This window comes from Eschscholzia californica, unplaced genomic scaffold (assembly GCF_041429995.1).
Source record: "Eschscholzia californica isolate CP2 unplaced genomic scaffold, dmEscCali1.0.p SCAF_3, whole genome shotgun sequence".
NCBI lineage: Eukaryota > Viridiplantae > Streptophyta > Magnoliopsida > Ranunculales > Papaveraceae > Eschscholzia > Eschscholzia californica.
The window spans coordinates 21,979,908-21,997,190 of NW_028238420.1; the positions used below are offsets into that span (position 1 = coordinate 21,979,908).

General features: G+C 34.3%; 1 protein-coding gene and 1 pseudogene across 3 annotated transcripts; both read right to left on the bottom strand.

Moving 5' to 3' along the window:
• Positions 1–1,928: 1,928 nt before the first annotated feature.
• Positions 1,929–11,688, bottom strand: LOC147549026 (tubulin-folding cofactor B-like). 3 transcript variants are annotated; one of them, XR_015236921.1, is made up of 7 exons: positions 11,139–11,688; positions 10,702–10,820; positions 10,408–10,469; positions 9,925–9,966; positions 5,608–5,756; positions 3,307–3,502; positions 2,103–2,137 (listed from the first exon to the last, which is right to left on the bottom strand). XR_015236921.1 is itself a non-coding variant. In XM_086665936.1 (5 exons), exons 1-5 carry the CDS (start codon positions 11,156–11,158, stop codon positions 2,072–2,074), a joined length of 309 nt encoding a protein of 102 aa, XP_086522062.1. In that variant the 5' UTR covers positions 11,159–11,688; the 3' UTR covers positions 1,929–2,071. The 3 variants fall into 3 exon arrangements, 1 of the variants encoding a protein (XP_086522062.1); XR_015236920.1 differs by lacking the exon at positions 5,608–5,756; XM_086665936.1 differs by lacking the exons at positions 3,307–3,502; positions 5,608–5,756 and having other exon boundaries at positions 1,929–2,137.
• A 736-nt stretch (positions 11,689–12,424) lies between these two features.
• LOC147549027 (1-aminocyclopropane-1-carboxylate oxidase 1 pseudogene) lies at positions 12,425–13,631 on the bottom strand (annotated as a pseudogene).
• Positions 13,632–17,283: the final 3,652 nt, after the last annotated feature.

Sequence of the window (17,283 nt, forward strand, 5' to 3'; positions counted from 1 at the left end):
ATTCAAGTCCATCTCTCAACCAACACTATGCACATTTGTATAATCCTCTCATCGATTATTGATGAAAGTATATGGCATACCACATTAAAATTTCATATCTTAAGCATCACAACTGACAATGATATAATCCTTCTCTCGATTTTTGATGGAATAATATTGTATACCATGTTAAAGTTTTGTTTCTTCAGCATCACTACACATATATGTATAATCCGTCCCTCGATTACCGATGGGAATATATTGTATTGCTATACCACATTAAAGTTCCATTTCTTAAGCATCAAAACCAACAAATGTATGATTGTTCCTTCGAATGTTGATGGAACAATATGGTATAACACGTTAAAGTATCAATTCTTAAGCATCACAACAGAATTACGTATAATTCCTCCCTCAAATATTGATGGAACAATAAGGTATATACCACATAAAATTTTCATTTCTTAAGCATCACTATCGACAAAGGTATAATCCTTCCTCTATTATTGATGGTTAAATATGGTATACCATATTATAGTTCCATTTCTTAAGCATCGCTACCGGCAAATGTATAATACTTCCCTCGATTATTGATGGAACAATAAGATATATCACATTAAATTTACATATATTAAGCATCGCTACAGAAATACGTATAATCTTTCCCTCGATTATTCATGGAACACTATGGTATATACCACACTCCCATATCTTAAGCATCACTATTCTCAAGTGTGTAATCCTTCTCACGATTATTGATTTGAAATATATGGTGTAACACATTAAAGTTCCATTTATTAAGCATTATAGCCAACAAATGTATAATCCTTCCCGTAAACATTAATTGGACAATGTGGTATACCACATTAAAGTTTCATTTCTTAGGCATCACGACTGACAAACGGATAATTCTTTCCTCCATTGTTGATAGAAATACATGGTAAGGTATACTACATTAAAATTCCAATTCTCGAGCATCACAACCGACAAATGTTTAATCCTTCCCTCGAATATTGATGGAAATCAACCACATTGATGTTCCATTTTTCAAACATCACAAGCGACAAATGCAAAATCCTTCCCTCGAATATTGATGGAACAATGTGTTATACCACATTGAAGTTCCATTCCTTAGGCATCACAACCGACAAATGTAAAATCTTTCTTGAAAAATTTTGATGCAACAATGTGATATACCACATTAAAGTTCCATTTCTTAGGCAAATGTATAATCCTTCACAAAAATATTGATGGAACAATGTGGTATACCAAATTAAAGTTCCATTTCTTAGGCATCACAACCGACAAATGTATAATCCTTCTCGAAAATATTTTGGAACAATGTGGTATACCACATTAAAGTTTTATTTCTTAGGCATTACAACCGACAAATGTAAAATCCTTCCCAAAAATATTGTGGAACAATGTGGTACACCACATTCAAGTTCCATTTCTTAGGCATCACAACCGACAAATGTATAATCCTTCCCGAAAATATTGATTGGAACAATGTGGTATGCACATTAAAGTCCCATTTCTTAGGCATCACAACCAACAAATGTATAATCCTTCCCGAAAATATTGATGCAACACTGTGGTATACCACCTTAAAGTTCCATTTTTTAGGCATCACAATTCACAACCAACAAAAGTTTAATCCTTCCCGAAAACATTGATGGAACAAATTGGTATACCACATTGAAGTTCCATTTCTTAGGCATCACAACCAACAAATATGTAGTCCTTCCCTCAAATTTTGTGCCTTACTGTCAGTTCAATTTTGTGCCAACAATCTGCCAGACTATCATGTACGGTTCCTAAATTTTCCTAAAAGGTGTTTTAGCTTTGACAGGTCGTTTGCATCTTTCATACTAATGTCTTGACACATTAATATGTTTATGACGGTCTCAGACAATCCCATGAAATAGAAAACAAAATAACCGCCAAGGTTACAATATACTCGGCCAGAGTTTTTTATGCGTGATTGACGACTATAGACACTATGTAACTAATAGTGATAAGTGATGAGAGAGCAACTGCAGATACTATATGACTGATATGTTTAACTAGAAAGAGAATTACCTGCATATTTTTAAACGAAGCTCGCCTTTTTAACCATCCAATTTATTCCCTCCTTCACCTCAATAATCATGTTATCCTGCAATTCAATATCAGAAAAGCATCATATCTGTCAAATGTTATATGAACTCTTCACATTTTCTTTAGAAATAACTAATCTATTACGCCATAAGAAATCTAACTATAAAATTGAAAAACTAACAAATAAGAGTATAGTTAATAAATTGGATGCTTTGTCAATTCTACGAAGATTCTCTGTCAATTACACTCAATCTATCAAGAGCAAACTGAGATCGAACATTCTTGTTCAAGCGGTAAATTGATGAATAACTGCAAGTAGGCATTAGATGTCTGGTCAACATTTCAAGTTATTAGTGTTGACTACAACTTGGGTGAATTTTTACACCCAAGTCTCACTGATTTTATTTGCCGATCTATGCAGATGCAATCTAGATAAGGCTTCCCGGTGACCACGACTGCGAAGGATTCGGACAAACAACCTTAAGGCTGAAACCCTGCCCTCTTACTAGAAATCTAGTTGAAACAATAAAGTAGAGTTAATAAATTTTGAGAAACACAAAACAGCAAATAATCAAAATGGATTTTGCAATAATTATCTCTAAAAGTAGAATTTAAAAAGAAGAAGCCAACTTCATCAACTAATGTGATTGCATACACCTAGATAAGCTTTGCGACCTGTAATCAAAGAGACCTTAGGCAATAAGCTTGTGCTTGTTTGGAAGGATTACCACAAGTGATTGAAGCATGTCGTTTACAGAAAAAATATTTAGTTAGGGTAGTCTCAGTATAAGGGCCAGCTATCGCAATGTAACATATTATTGTTAAGCAGCTAGAGGCTTAGAGCTAGTATAATTCTTATATTCACGATCTAAATAGATCATTACCCGTTTCGAGCAATTAGTTCTGCTATTTACAAATCAGAATGGCTTGGTGACGAAATAAATTTCGATTCAAACTTCCAAACTTATGAGCAAACCTCGTAGTGGAGTTTCCTGAGGAGAAACTTATAGGCCAGACCATTTATTTTATGAGTGATGAATTACCAATATCCCCAGGCATGTATTAACCTCAAGCAATTGAAAAAAAACTGGAACACATTATTTCTTCGATACAACATGCACTATCGATATTATTTAACTAGTAGTGACGTGAGAAACAAGCTGCAGATACTGTACCATTAATATGAACTTATTTAGGTAATACGATTCAACTAGAAGGAGAACTCACCTTTCTAGCCTTCCTCTCTCCCTCTTTCACCTCAATAATCATCTTCAACATCTTGGCAATCAAATAAGAAAATTAATCTTCGTAGTTCTCGTTGACAATGCAAGTTGAACTCACTGATTTTCTTGAAAATTCAAGCTATGAAAACTGAAAAACAAACTGATTCCAGTATTTGCATCTCTGCAGCCTGGACAATTCTCTGCATATTTTCAAGTGCAAATGCAAACTATAACTGCCAAATAGACTATTGAGGAAAAGTGAATCAAAAACTAAAAGTACTTCTAAATTGTAATGTAAATCAAGCAATCTGCGGGAAATTGACTAGCCTTCTTTCTTCTTCACTGTTTTTTTTGTTCGAAAACGAAAAAGAAAGTAAACACTAGGCTGGCATGATTTCCTCTCGCCATTGGGAAAAACAGATTTTTGCTTGATTACCTTAAGAGAAATCAATTTACATCTCAAGGTCAAAATCTGATTTCGATGTCAAATCTCAATGTTGAAACATGAGACAACAATAAAATTGAAATCAATAAATATGGAGTTTATTCATGAAGCCTTTTATCGTACAGTCTAATTTATTCTCTAATCTAAGAGAGATTAATTGCGCCGTGAATACCAAAATCTAATTTCCCAGGCCTGAGAGAACTTAATTCAGTGAATCCTTCTTGAAGACTAACACAAAAAAAATCCATTATAGAAGAGATATTAGACGCTAAGCTTGTTCTTGTCTGGAATGATCATTGTAAATGATTGAAGCAATTATTGTGTTTACGAATCAGATTGGCTTAACAACGAACTAAACTCCAGTTCTAATTCCGAACTTAAGATGCAAACCCCTCACAGATGCTCTTGTAGAACTATTGTACGAACTGATTCTCTTCAGATTTCAAAAATGTTTTTTAACTGAAGAAGACAAATGTGTGATCTTTACGGCTATTCTGTAATATATCTTTTACTTATCCGAAACAAACTTGTTAGGCATTCCACAATTACTGATGGTAGGGTATTGTCCATGATCATAATATAAGCATCAATAACCACTGGTAGAACTATTTGAATTACAGGTTAAAATATAGTATTACTCTAGTGTTCTCAGCTGCAAATCTAATTTAGCTATGCAGATATCAGAAAAGCATTTGGGTTCTCATAAAAAGTAACTAATCAATCACGATACAAAACATTCCAACTATGAAACTTGAAAACACAGATCCAAATTTGAAACTTTGCAGCAAAAGTCCAGAAGAAAATCTACAAAGATGTCATGAAATTTCTCCTAAATCTTTCAAGTGCAAACTAAATTGCCGATTCCGATTGAAGCAGTTAACCAATGAATAACTGCTACAGAGACTACAACTTAGGTGAACTTTTACACCTGAGTCCTCATAAAGCTTTCGGTGTCCGAGGCCCACAAATGTACCGGGACAAACAAATCGTGACCCCTTAAATTCAACTCCTAATAGAAGGAACCTAGTTTATATCCGTATAAAGAGGTGCAGGGTTATACGAAGTTAGATTGTTACAAAAATCAAGCAATTCGGACAAAACTAGCGGACCTTATTTCTTTATCACTGCTTTTTTCTTCCACGTCAACAAACAAGACAATTACAGGGCCAAAATGCAAGGTTATTTCTTGCCATCGAAATAATTTTTATCTAATTACTTGTACGGCAGACCCATTTACATACGAGAGTTCAAAATTTGATTTTATGTGAAACTATAAAATGAATCGTAAACTGGTCGCCCATGGAACGTTTTGTAGTCCATTACATTCTCTACTTTAGGAGAGAATTGCTCTTAATTTAAAAACCAATAAGTGACCTCCCAGCTTTGAGCTAGCATATTTAGCAGCTCCTGAATATGAATGCAGATACCTGATAAGCTTGTGACTTAGGGGTCTCTGTAATAAAATTGACATCGTGCGAGAAGCTTGTGCTTGTTTAAGGGGATCATCCATAATGATTGAAGTTGTCATCCACACTAACAATATGTTAGTTAGAATCATCCTTGTATAAGGATCTAGGTATTATAATGCAACATAGTGGACATTGTTTAACAGTTAAGAGCTACAAAATTGAACATTTCACGATTTTAGTAGATTATTACCCATCTCGACCAGTTTGTTCTTCTCTTACGAAACAGGGTGGCAAAATGATTTCCGATTCTAACTTTCAACTTTTAATGCAAACCTCCTGATAGAGAGTCTAGAGTAGATATCTGAAGATATAACGTGCCCTTTATTTTTAACTAGGACAGGCACTCAAGATATGACAAACATACCCAAAATTACCTGCACAAGAAGCTCACCTTTTTTGCCATGCAAAAGCAGATGAACTCTTCGATTTTATTAAAATTTCCATCTACAAAAGCTGAAAACAAACTGATTCTAGTACTGGCATCTTTGCAGCCTTGTCAATGCTTTTGAACTTTTCAAGTGCAAACTAAATTGCTTACTCCTGTTTAAGCCATCAACCGATTAATAACTAAAAATACATGTCAGGTTTACAGTCTATATTATTAGTATTAAGGACAAGTCAATCAAAATTATGCTCAAGTTGTAACGTATATCAAACAATCTGGCCAAAATTAACTAACCTTTTTTTCTCCTAAGCAGTTTTTCGTCAACATCAAGAGAGGAGATCTAAAACTATTTTCGAAGCGTTGCTTCTCGAGTCACCAAAACAAATATTTATTTGGTTACCTATTAGAGGAATCAATTTACATTCCTAGATCTAAAACTATTTTCGAAGTCATGATCTTACTCTAGAAACAGACAATTATTTGCTTATCCATTAAACCTTTTATAGTCTAATACATTCTATATACTGAAGGAGAAAACTGTTTCGTTTTTACACCAATAAGCTGAATTTCCAGCCTTTAAGAATGTTGATTCTTTTTCTGAATCATATTGACTTAGTGACAAAAAAGAAAGTCCATTAGGATGATGAATGACCAACATCCCCAAGATTATACATTTCTAGAATATCTGATGGGCTAAGAACCATTGACCAACCTCCATGACATGGTCTCCTTCAATCGGTTATTTTGATGAAAATATATGGTATACCACATTAAAATTTCATTTCTTAAGCATCACAACCACAATTATATAATCCTTCCCCCAACTTCAATGGAATAATATGGTATACCACGTTAGAGTTTTGTTTCTTCGACATCACTACACAGGTACGTAAAATCTTTCCCTCGATTATTGATGGAAATATATGGTAAACCACATTAAAGTTCAATTTCTTAAGCATCAAAACCGACAAATGTATAATTTTCCCCTCGATTATTGACGAAAATTTATTGCATTGGTATACCACATTAAAGTTCAATTTCTTAAGCATCACAACCGACAAATGTATAATCTTTCCCTCGATTATTGCAGAAAATATATTGTAATGGTACACCACATTAAAGTTCCATTTCTTAAGCACTGAAACCGACAAATGTATAATCCTTCCCTCGAATATTGATGGAACAATGTGGTATACCATGTAAAAGATTCAATTCTTAAGCATCACAACCGCAAAATGTATAATTCTTCCCTTGAAAATTGATGGAACGATATGGTATGTAGCACATTAAAAAATCATTTCTAAAGCATCACTATCGACAAATCACAAATGTATATTCCTTCTTCGATTATTGATAAATAAATATGATATACCATATTATAGTTCCATTTCTTAAGCATCCCTAACGACAAGTGTATAATACTTTCTTTAATTATTGATGAAACAATATTCACATTCAAGTTCAATTTCTTAAGCATCACTACCGACAAATATATAATCTTTCCCTCAATTATTGATGGAACAATATGGTATCCCACATTTCTATTTCTTAAGCATCACTACCCACAAGTGTATAATCCTTCCCTCGATTATTGATTGAAATATATGGTATACCACATTAAAGTTTCATTTCTTAGGCATCTCAACAGACAAATGTACAAGCTTTCCGAAAATACTGATGGAACAATGTGGTATACCACATTAAAGTTCCATTTCTTAGGCAACGCAACTGACAAATGTATAATTCTTTCAGAAAATATTATAGAACAATAAAGTATACCACATTAAAGTTCCATTTCATAGGTATCAAAACAAACAAATGTATAATCCATCCCAAGAATATTAATGGAAAAATATGGTAAACCACATTATACTGCCATTTCTTAGGCATCACAACCGACAAATATTTGTTTCTTCCCAAAAATACAAATGGAACAATGTGGTATACCACATTAAAGTTCCATTTCTTAGGCATCACAACCGACAAATGTATAATCCTTCTCGAAATTATTCATGGAACAATGTGGTATCCCACATTAAAGTTCCATTATTTAGGCATCACAACCGACAAATCTGTAATCCTTAAAATATCGATAGAACAATGTGATATACCACATTTAAGATCCATTTCTTAGGCATCACAACCGACAAATGTATAATCCTTCTCGAAAATATTGATTGACCAATGTGGTATACCACATTAAAGTTCAATTTTCTTAGGCATCACAGCGGACAAATGTATATTCCTTCCCGAAAATATTGATGGAACAATGTGGCGTACCACATTAAAGTTCCATTTCTTAAGCATCACAGCCAACAAATGTAAAATCCATCCCGAAAATATCGATGGAACAATGTGGTATACCACATTAAAGTTCCATTTCTTAGGCATCACAACCGACAAATGTATAATCCTTCTCGAAAATATTGATTGACCAATGTGGCATACCAGATCAAAGTTCAATTTTATTAGGCATCAGAGCGGACATGTATATTCCTTCCCGAAAATATTGATGGAACAATGTGGCGTACCACATTAAAGTTCCATTTCTTAAGCATCACAGCCAACAAATGTAAAGTCCATCCCGAAAATATCGATGGAACAATGTGGTATACCACATTAAAGTTCCATTTCTTAGGCATCACAACCGACAAATGTATAATCCTTCTCGAAAATATTGATTGACCAATGTGGTATACCACATTAAAGTTCAATTTTATTAGGCATCACAGCGGACAAATTTATATTCCTTCCCGAAAATATCGATGGAACAATGTGGTATACCACATTAAAATTCCATTTCTTAGGCATCACAACCGACAAATATATAATCCTTCCCGAAAATATTGATGGAACAATGTGGTATACCACATTAAGGTTCCATTTCTCAAGCATCACAACTAACAAATGTAAAATCTTTCTCGACGAAACAATGTGGTATACCACATTGAGGTTCTATTTCTCAAGCATCAGAATCGACAAATGTATAATCTTTCTCTCGAATGTCGATGGAACAATGTGGTATACCACATTAAAGTTTTAATTCTTAAGCATCACAACGGACAAATGTATAATCCTCCCTCGAATATTGATGGAACAATATACTAAATAGCACATTGAAGTTTCTTACGCATCACTATTATGAAGCAGGTGCAGTAGTGTAAATAAGAAAAAAAATCAATTATTGGGTAAAACAAGACATATACACCATGTCTTAAGCATCAATCCCCAGGATTGTGGAACCCTTCCCTTAATTATTGGTGGACAAATAGAATATATGTACTTGCATAAGGTAATATTGAAACTTCTTTAATAAAATGATATAACAAGTATGTGATAGGACAAGAAAGCAACATGTCTTCTAGTAATGATAGCTACGCTTAATGAGTTGCAAGAAAGGAAGACAACAACAACTTTATATAGAAAAAGTGATAGTCAAGAGCCAAGAGTCAAGACTTTGAATTCATCGGTACCATCAAGAAAATCAATTAGAAGATCTTGTTCTTCCAAGTAAAAAAAATGTGATGGTCAATGTTTAGGTTTTTATCCAATTGAGTAAAACAAATCAAAGGAAAAACCTGAGATTTATGAATTGAACATGTTATTCTAGAATTACCACTGATAGTAAATAAACAACCCATAAACTTATTTAAGTAGGCTATCCCAGCTCCTTCGTTATAATGGAAGTTCCAATAGAATTACCATTGATAGTAAATAAACAACCCATAAACTCATTTAAGTAGGCTATCCATGAAATATGAAACCACTATGTACGTTATGCACCTTTTTGATAATTATCTAGGGCGAAATTCTTTTATTTTAGCTCAGGATTTTCACGACCATCAACTAAGAGGCTGCAGACTAAAGCTGAAAATTTTTCTGATTCTAAGTAATATGAATCCCCGAACTACCATTTTCTCTCACTGTGCTACTTATCCTTTCACTGAAACCAAGTAAATCCATTAATATACTTTTTTACAATCTCTCATCAATTAACGCGATAGAGTTCTTCTCTACCTTTAATGCGCCACTAATACTGTTAATAGACATTAATAGTCTAATAAAACATCAGTGTTAACATAGTTGTAACCAACTTACATATCTCTGTTACTATTCCCTTATCTATTTCATATATAAAAATATAATATTATACTTGACAAATGAGCCCTGACACACTCAGCATCGGGTGAAGGTAGATTCATTTTTTTGTATCAAACAAGTACATCCACATAAAACATTTCATGGTAGATATGGTAATTGCCACTGGAAGGAAAAGATAACTAAAAGAAAGGAACATAAATTAAACTGACAGAGATGTCTAACCTTGATATTTGCACAAAGGTCTTCCATGTAGTTATCTGGTATCTGCACACAAAATCCATATCAATTAAGGCAACACTATGATCCAAAACATCAAATTCATCGTATTTCCTGCTCTGTTTATATTTTGGTGGTAACCCGGGGCTCTCTAAGGTTGTTTACTTGTTTCAAAGATGTTTTACTCAATCAAATGTCTTAATTTGTTTGAAATTAGGTATGAGTTCCTACCCAAGACACCTCAGAATGATATTTGAACCTTGTCATAAATTCCTTCCACCGGCACTTGTGCATCCATTTCTCATAATGTATGTCATCTTCGACTTATAACTTTAGTGAAGAGATAGCATAATATATAGAGGCTACTACATGGTATACATCGAATGGACAGAGTGTTGGACTGATTTTAAAGCAGTAATAAAAAAAATTGGTTTCCATGGTAAGATAAGATGATCTTAAGTATGTTAACAATAAAACTTAGGTGCTTACTTTACTCTGTACAATTGATGGGTTTTGAGAAGCCATTTTTTCCTTGAATTTTCTAAAAGTACCTGAAACATTCATGAGTTGTTAATGTTAAGAATCCAAGAACGAGAAATACAACGTAAAGAAAAGTTAGAAAACAAAACATTTTCTTTACGTAAAGTAAGAAACAGCAAGGAAAATGAGAAGTTAAAAAGAAACAAAAAAAAAACACTTCCCCAGTACAAGGAATACTGACCAAGACCCAAGCTCAACAACCTAACAATCTCTCAAGATTGACACTAATCAAATAAAACTCACCACCTAGTTTGTCATAGGCTTCTTCAGAAATTGAGTATTTCTCCACCAATGAAGTATCTTCCAACCAGCCACCAGAGGTTACTGAAGACGGATCCAGATCTACTATATGTAATCGGAACCTTCCATAAATTAGAACAAGTTGATCAGATAAGATCATGTAACACATATAAGAAGCCACACTAAGAAAAACTTTAAACATGAATCGGGGTGTAAGTTGGCACTAGTCCAAATTCTTCCCATTTGTACAGTATATGATATAGCCAGTAGCCACTTTGGTTTGTCAATTGTAACCCTTCCATGAAAAACAAATAGGAACTTGGGTTTTCAAAACATTAAACAAAACATTCATTATATCAAGTAATTAAGATACCAACATTTTTGTTAATAAAATTAGTCTGCAGATTTAGAGAGAGAGAGAGAAAGGAAGAGAGTAGTACCTGGAGAGAGAAACAAACATCTGATGAGAAGGTCTTGAGATTAGAATGCATTACTCGGAGAAGGACAGAATCGTCTCCCTCAATCTGTAACTTATTAGCCATCACTTCCTCCTTCCTTCCTTCCAAGCAATAGTAATACAAAGACGATTTGAAAGAGTGGAATTTCTGTTTCAATACCCTTGAAAATTCCACTCTTTCTAACTTGAGATTTATAAATCGCAACCCTTCAGTGTTGTTACAAAAATCTGTAACCCTAATTCAACCGAGCTTTAGGTCAAGAATGAAACAAGACGAAGAAAAAACGATTAAAACCCTAACTTGAGCTTTGTTTGATTCTTGATTGATTATTCAACTAGGGTTCTTCAACTAGGGGGTGATTCTTGAATTGATTCTTCAATTAGTGTTTAATTCTTTGTTTCTTCAATTAGGGGTAGATTCTTCACCCTAATTTCTCCCTTTGAACGAAGATTGTTGTGAGGCGAGAGATTTCAAGAAAAGGTGGGGGAGATGGAAGGAGAGAGAAGAATGATAGCATCTCACCGTCGCTCTCATCTGCAAGACTACAACAGAAAGAGAGAAAGGAGAAAAACAAGCTGAATTTACATAAATAACCCCCAAGAGAGGAAAGAGAGCGTGTTTCCTAAGGTTTTGTTTGATAGCAATTAGGGAAAAGGAAAAAAAATAGAGAAACTTTTACCTCGAGAAACTTTTTCTTCGAGAATAATTATCTCTATAAATAATTTCATATTTTCTATCGTTTGGTTCGCTGGGAGAAAAAATAATTATTTCTTCATTTTCTATTTTCTGTTGTTTGACTGGCGTAAGCGCATAAGTGGTTGTAGTTTCATTTGTAGTTGTTTATGCCAATATGGATCAAATGCTAACTATATAGGAATGTGATAGATTTAACTCTTATTCATACTTTAACAGAAAAATTTATGAAATTACTTCCAGCCTCTAGCTTGAGTATATGTTTCTACTAGTAAAATTAAGCTCGCCCAATAAAATTTTCACCTTCTCTCTCAAGATCATTTTTCATCAGTATCATCACAAGCAACATATCTTCCCTTTCGTCTTTATCTTTTTCTCTTTCTAATTTACAGTCAATGATCAATTACCAATGTCCATCTTATGATCTTTAAACAGTACAAAATAACTTAATAAAAATATATGAAGATCAATAAACAAACGCAGAAATCCAACATAAACTTGTATAAATTTGCGAATAATTAATTAGGCCTTTAATATGGTAGATTTGATTGTCCAATAACATCTTTTTCATGGATTCAAGTCTTGGTTGTAGCATAGATATGAAGGTAGTCCTGGAAGCCATGGTTAATAAGATACGACAATTCAGGAGCAGGAGAAATGACTGCATCACTAGATGGATGCTCCCGTTCTTGTCTGCCTCCGCCATGAGTCGTTGAATAACGCTCTTATCCTTTCCACCTCTACGTGATGATCGTATTAATGAAAATTGTGTTATTCTTTGAAGGTGGTATATACACCCATTTTCCATCTTTTTAGAATTCAAGACCAGGAGGTCAATCATCTTGAAGCAAGAAAATGATAACAACGGCATCAGTGTCTGCTCGAAGGCCAGTAACTAGCTGTGGTCGATCACATCGTGGGTACTTGGCCACTTTCCTTCCAACAGAAGGTCCTGCTGGTCCTGCCAAGGCTTTTTTTCAGGTAATCTCTCTTTAACCTTAAGTTCTCACACATGTGTTCTGATAATTTCTCTGCCAATATTATCTGGTTAATGTATAATGTAAACATCCACTATTATCCTGAATATGGGTAGAAATTTCATAGTTCATTTTTTTATCTTCCATGTTTAAGAACTGAAGCATGTCTTAAAGTGAAAAATGGTCGTTCGGTAGATTAATGGATTCGTCCAACTTAGCCTTAGGGCGATGCCAAATCTTTCCCAATCTGGTAGAAACTAAAGCTAACAACTACAACAAAAATGATGGAGAATCCAATCTGGTTCAAGTTGTTGATGATGGGTACTCTTTCTCCTCTATTCTATCTAGACAGTCAATGAGAATAATGTGAAGAGAGAAGGATTTTATTGGTTGAAATCTTATCATTAATGGGTAATATGCCAGACAAGAAAAAAATTCTCGGCTAATAGGTGGGTAAGAGATTCTCTATTTTAGGAGAAAAAATTGGACCAAAAAGTCACGTGAGTCCGTTTCCTTCTTTCCCCTATTGCCCGTCAAACACATTGAAAATTAATATTTAGGAGAAAATATTTCCCTTTTCCCTACAGAAAGTGTCTATCAAACACAACCTAAGAAAACCACTTTAACACCTATTTTCTGAGAAAAATTATCAACTCATTTGCCCACTTTTTTAGTTCTTAAGAAATTGATTTTTCTTAGTGGCCAACCAAACAGCGGAAATTGATTATTTTGCGAAAACGACTTTCTTATTCACTTTTTCACACGTATCAAATGGACCCTTGATTCCACATTTCAACGACTCCATTTTCTTTCCGGTAAGAAAAACTTGGTTTTCCCGTTCAAATACTTTCGCGCGCATCACACAGACCCTAAAACCCCAAAATATAAACGAATTTTGAGAGGGAGAGAGAGTAAGGGTGCCCCTAAAAGCATCCCTGGTTTTATCCAAACATGTGAACAGATCTGACTCCTTGCAGCTCCTGTTGAGAAGTTATGTTTTTCCTTTCGTCGAAATTGTATGGTTTGCTAATTCTTCACTACTCGTATTATTAGATGTCCTTTATAGTATTTTCTTTGTAAAGAAATTTAAAGGTTTTTCGTTAGAAGGAAATAGAGTTTGAAGGTGCAAGCTCGAAAATGCGAATTCAGACCATGTTCTTGTGGTTTATGCTGTTATGTGCTTAAATGATCAGTTTGACCAACATGAGCTATATACATCCAAAGAGCTTTGGTTTAACATGATTTTCGCTAATTCTGCTATATTATTATTATGTCGGATTAATAATCATGGTTTGTTTCCCTTGTTTGTTATTGGGATCTGACATATGCTCAATATATCTGTGTTTTCAACTACAGGAACTCAGGTATGTTTGAAACAATATTTGTTGTCCTTTCATACTTCCAAGTGTAAATGTTGCTTGAGGCTTTGAGCATCTTGGAAACCTTAAATTTGATATTTTCAACTCTTTGTCATGCTTAGTTGCTAAAATCCTTTTTACGTATTGATGAAGTTCATACTTTTCTTGTATTATTGGGGTTTTGAAGAATGAAAAAGTGACAAATGTGATGACGTTGTTAACGTAATATTCATATGGTAAATGATAGTCTTCTTGTGGGTGTTATGGACAGTGTTTCAAACTTTCTTGATACCGCAGGTTGAATTTCTAGAAGTGCAAAGAAACCTTCTCAAGATAGTAAGGGCTTGCTGGTGTGGCTTTACCAAGCTAAGGGCATACGATGCAATTTAAGAAAGGTAAAGGTGGACAACCTTTATATATCACGATTGTGTTGTTATATTTGGTTATGAACTTTTTAACAACTATATCTCTTACAATTCCCATTAGTTATAGGGTCATGGAAAATTCAAACTTGCATGTGATAAGGTTTCAGATAGAATAAAGTTGTGAGAAATATTAACTCATGAAGTCTGACATCTCCCACTACCATAAATTTTCTTGATTTGTGAAGTATTGTTTCTGCCAGCCTTTGTTTGTGTTGGTGTTAGTTTGAGTGAGTTACTTTGTGTATTTGTTGTTTTTGTTTTTGTTTCTTTTTGTTTGAGGATTTGAGTTTTGTTTTTGTGTATTTTGTTGTTGGTTTTATGATTTTGTGTTTGTGTTGATATTTATGTTTGTATCCATGTTTTTTTTTTTCTTACTTATTATTATTATTGTCGTTGTGTATGTGCATGTTCTTAGGTTTGTGTTGATATTTATGGTTACATTTGGTGTTTGTCTTTGTATAAGTGGTCTTTTTTGTGCTCGCACTCGGAGTTTCTTTTTGGTTTGTGTATTTCTTGTAGTTGTTCCTGGATGGGGAACGTGCATGTGTCTTATTCTACTGCTTGTCTGTGGTTTTTCCTGTGTTCGATCCTCTGTGGATGTCGAGAGCTTGATTTTCCTTGATGGGGAGCAATCATGGAATGAAGGTATGCTTTCATTTCATGGTAATATTGTGGTTTGCTAAGTGTAAATTGCTCATACTATTGGATCGGGCATTATGCAGTATTTGTCTTTGTAATGCATTTGGAAGGGTTCTTCAGTCCAATGGAAATTGAATTTGAAGGTATAAGCTCCTAAAAGAAGAACGTACATGGAAATTGCACAGTAATGAGTTTTTGTAGTATTATGTAAGATTAATAATAATCTAGGTTGGTTTTTTTCTTCAGGAAAGCTTCTAGGGGAGGTAAACTCTACTCTTGTTACTTTGGTTCCTAAGTTAACTAATGCTTCTAAGATTAGTGATTTCAGGCCTATCTCTTGCTGCAATGTTGTGTACAAGTGTATTACCAAAATCCTCACTTTGAGGATGAAGGATTGCATTTCTCAGTTGGTGAGTCCTTGTCAGTCTGCATTCATCTCTGGTAGGAATATCCAGGATAATATTCTCTTGGCTCATGAATTGACCAGAGATTATCATAAGTCCTTTGGGCCTTCTAGGTGTGCTTACAAGATTGATCTCCAGAAGGCCTAGGATACTGTGGAGTGGGCTGCCTTAATGAGGGTGATGGAGAGTATGGGTTTCCCTAGGGTGTTCAGACAACGGGTCTTTGCTTGTGTCTCTTCCTCTAGATTTTATGTTTTAGTTAATGGCTGCTCTTATGGTTATTTCAAAGGAAATAGAGGGTTAAGACAGGGTTGCCCCATGTCTCCCTACCTTTTTGTCTTAGTCATGGAAGTTTTAATGTGTTGTTGCTAAGAATGGTAGAGGTAGGAAGGTTTAGGCTTCACCCTAGGTGTACTCATCCCTTGGTTACTCACCTAGCATTTGCTGATGACCTTCTTGTTAACCAACAATGAAGGACGACATGGGCCTAACAAGAACTCTTTTTGTTAACCAAAACTAAATACTTTTCAAGTAGAAACTTATTTGCAAGGGAACTTTTTCATTTTCAAACTCGAATAAAATATATTATTAAACAACTGAATATAGGAACCACAAAACCCCCCGTTGTTCATGTACTAATAGCTTAGCAAGCGATACTACTCGCGCAACTCACGGTGGAGATGGTACAATAAACCAGTCAACCACCATGATTCAGTGTCAAAAGCGTATCTAAAAATACCAAAAATGGAGGAAGATACAGGTCTAACAAAAAAAAAACTTTTTGTTTACAGGTAGATACTTTCAACACTTTTGATTAGTAAAAACTCATTTAATAAGCATTTTTTCACTTTGACACTCAAAAAAGTTATTACTAGTAAAATGTATGGGTACCACAATACTGTCCGCGCAACTCATGGTGGAGATGGTGCAATAAACCACCATAGTCCAGCTTTGAAAGCGAAGCTAACCAACAATGGAGGACGATACGGGCTACTAAAACTCTTTCTATTTACCAAAAACAAATACTTTTCAAGACTTGTACTACTAAAAACTCATTAACATATTTTTTTTGCACAATTTTTTAAAACCTGGCACTTAAATGAAGAGATTTTTAAGGAATTAAAATCTACTTCAGCCACAATATTTTCAGATAATATAAGAACAGCAGCTGAAAATTAGGGATTCACTACAGATAATTTGATGGGCACACTCAAAAATAGTTTTAGCATTTGGTTGATTTAAAACAAATAATTTACGTGACATATGTACCAAGTTATTAGCAACCGTGGTCCTATAAGTCTAGAACTTCAGTTGCGCAAGGAATACTAACAGTAAAAGTAGTTACACCTATTTGAAGTTTAAATCATAAGCAGCATTGAAGTGCCGCCGCAATTGAGTCCCTCTAACGCAGAGGTAGCCCGCCACAGTCCTTTAACAACCCTAACAAAAAATACATAGAAAGTCAATTTCATGATCGAGAAAGAATCCAATTGTAATCTGGTGCAACATTTAGCAAACAAATAACAATCAGAGTTGTGCCTCGCTCTCTTTTGTTATTCTTTTTTCAGAACCAAAAATTGAAATTAAGACATCATTGCATCAGTACGTATAACATGATTTACCATTTAGGG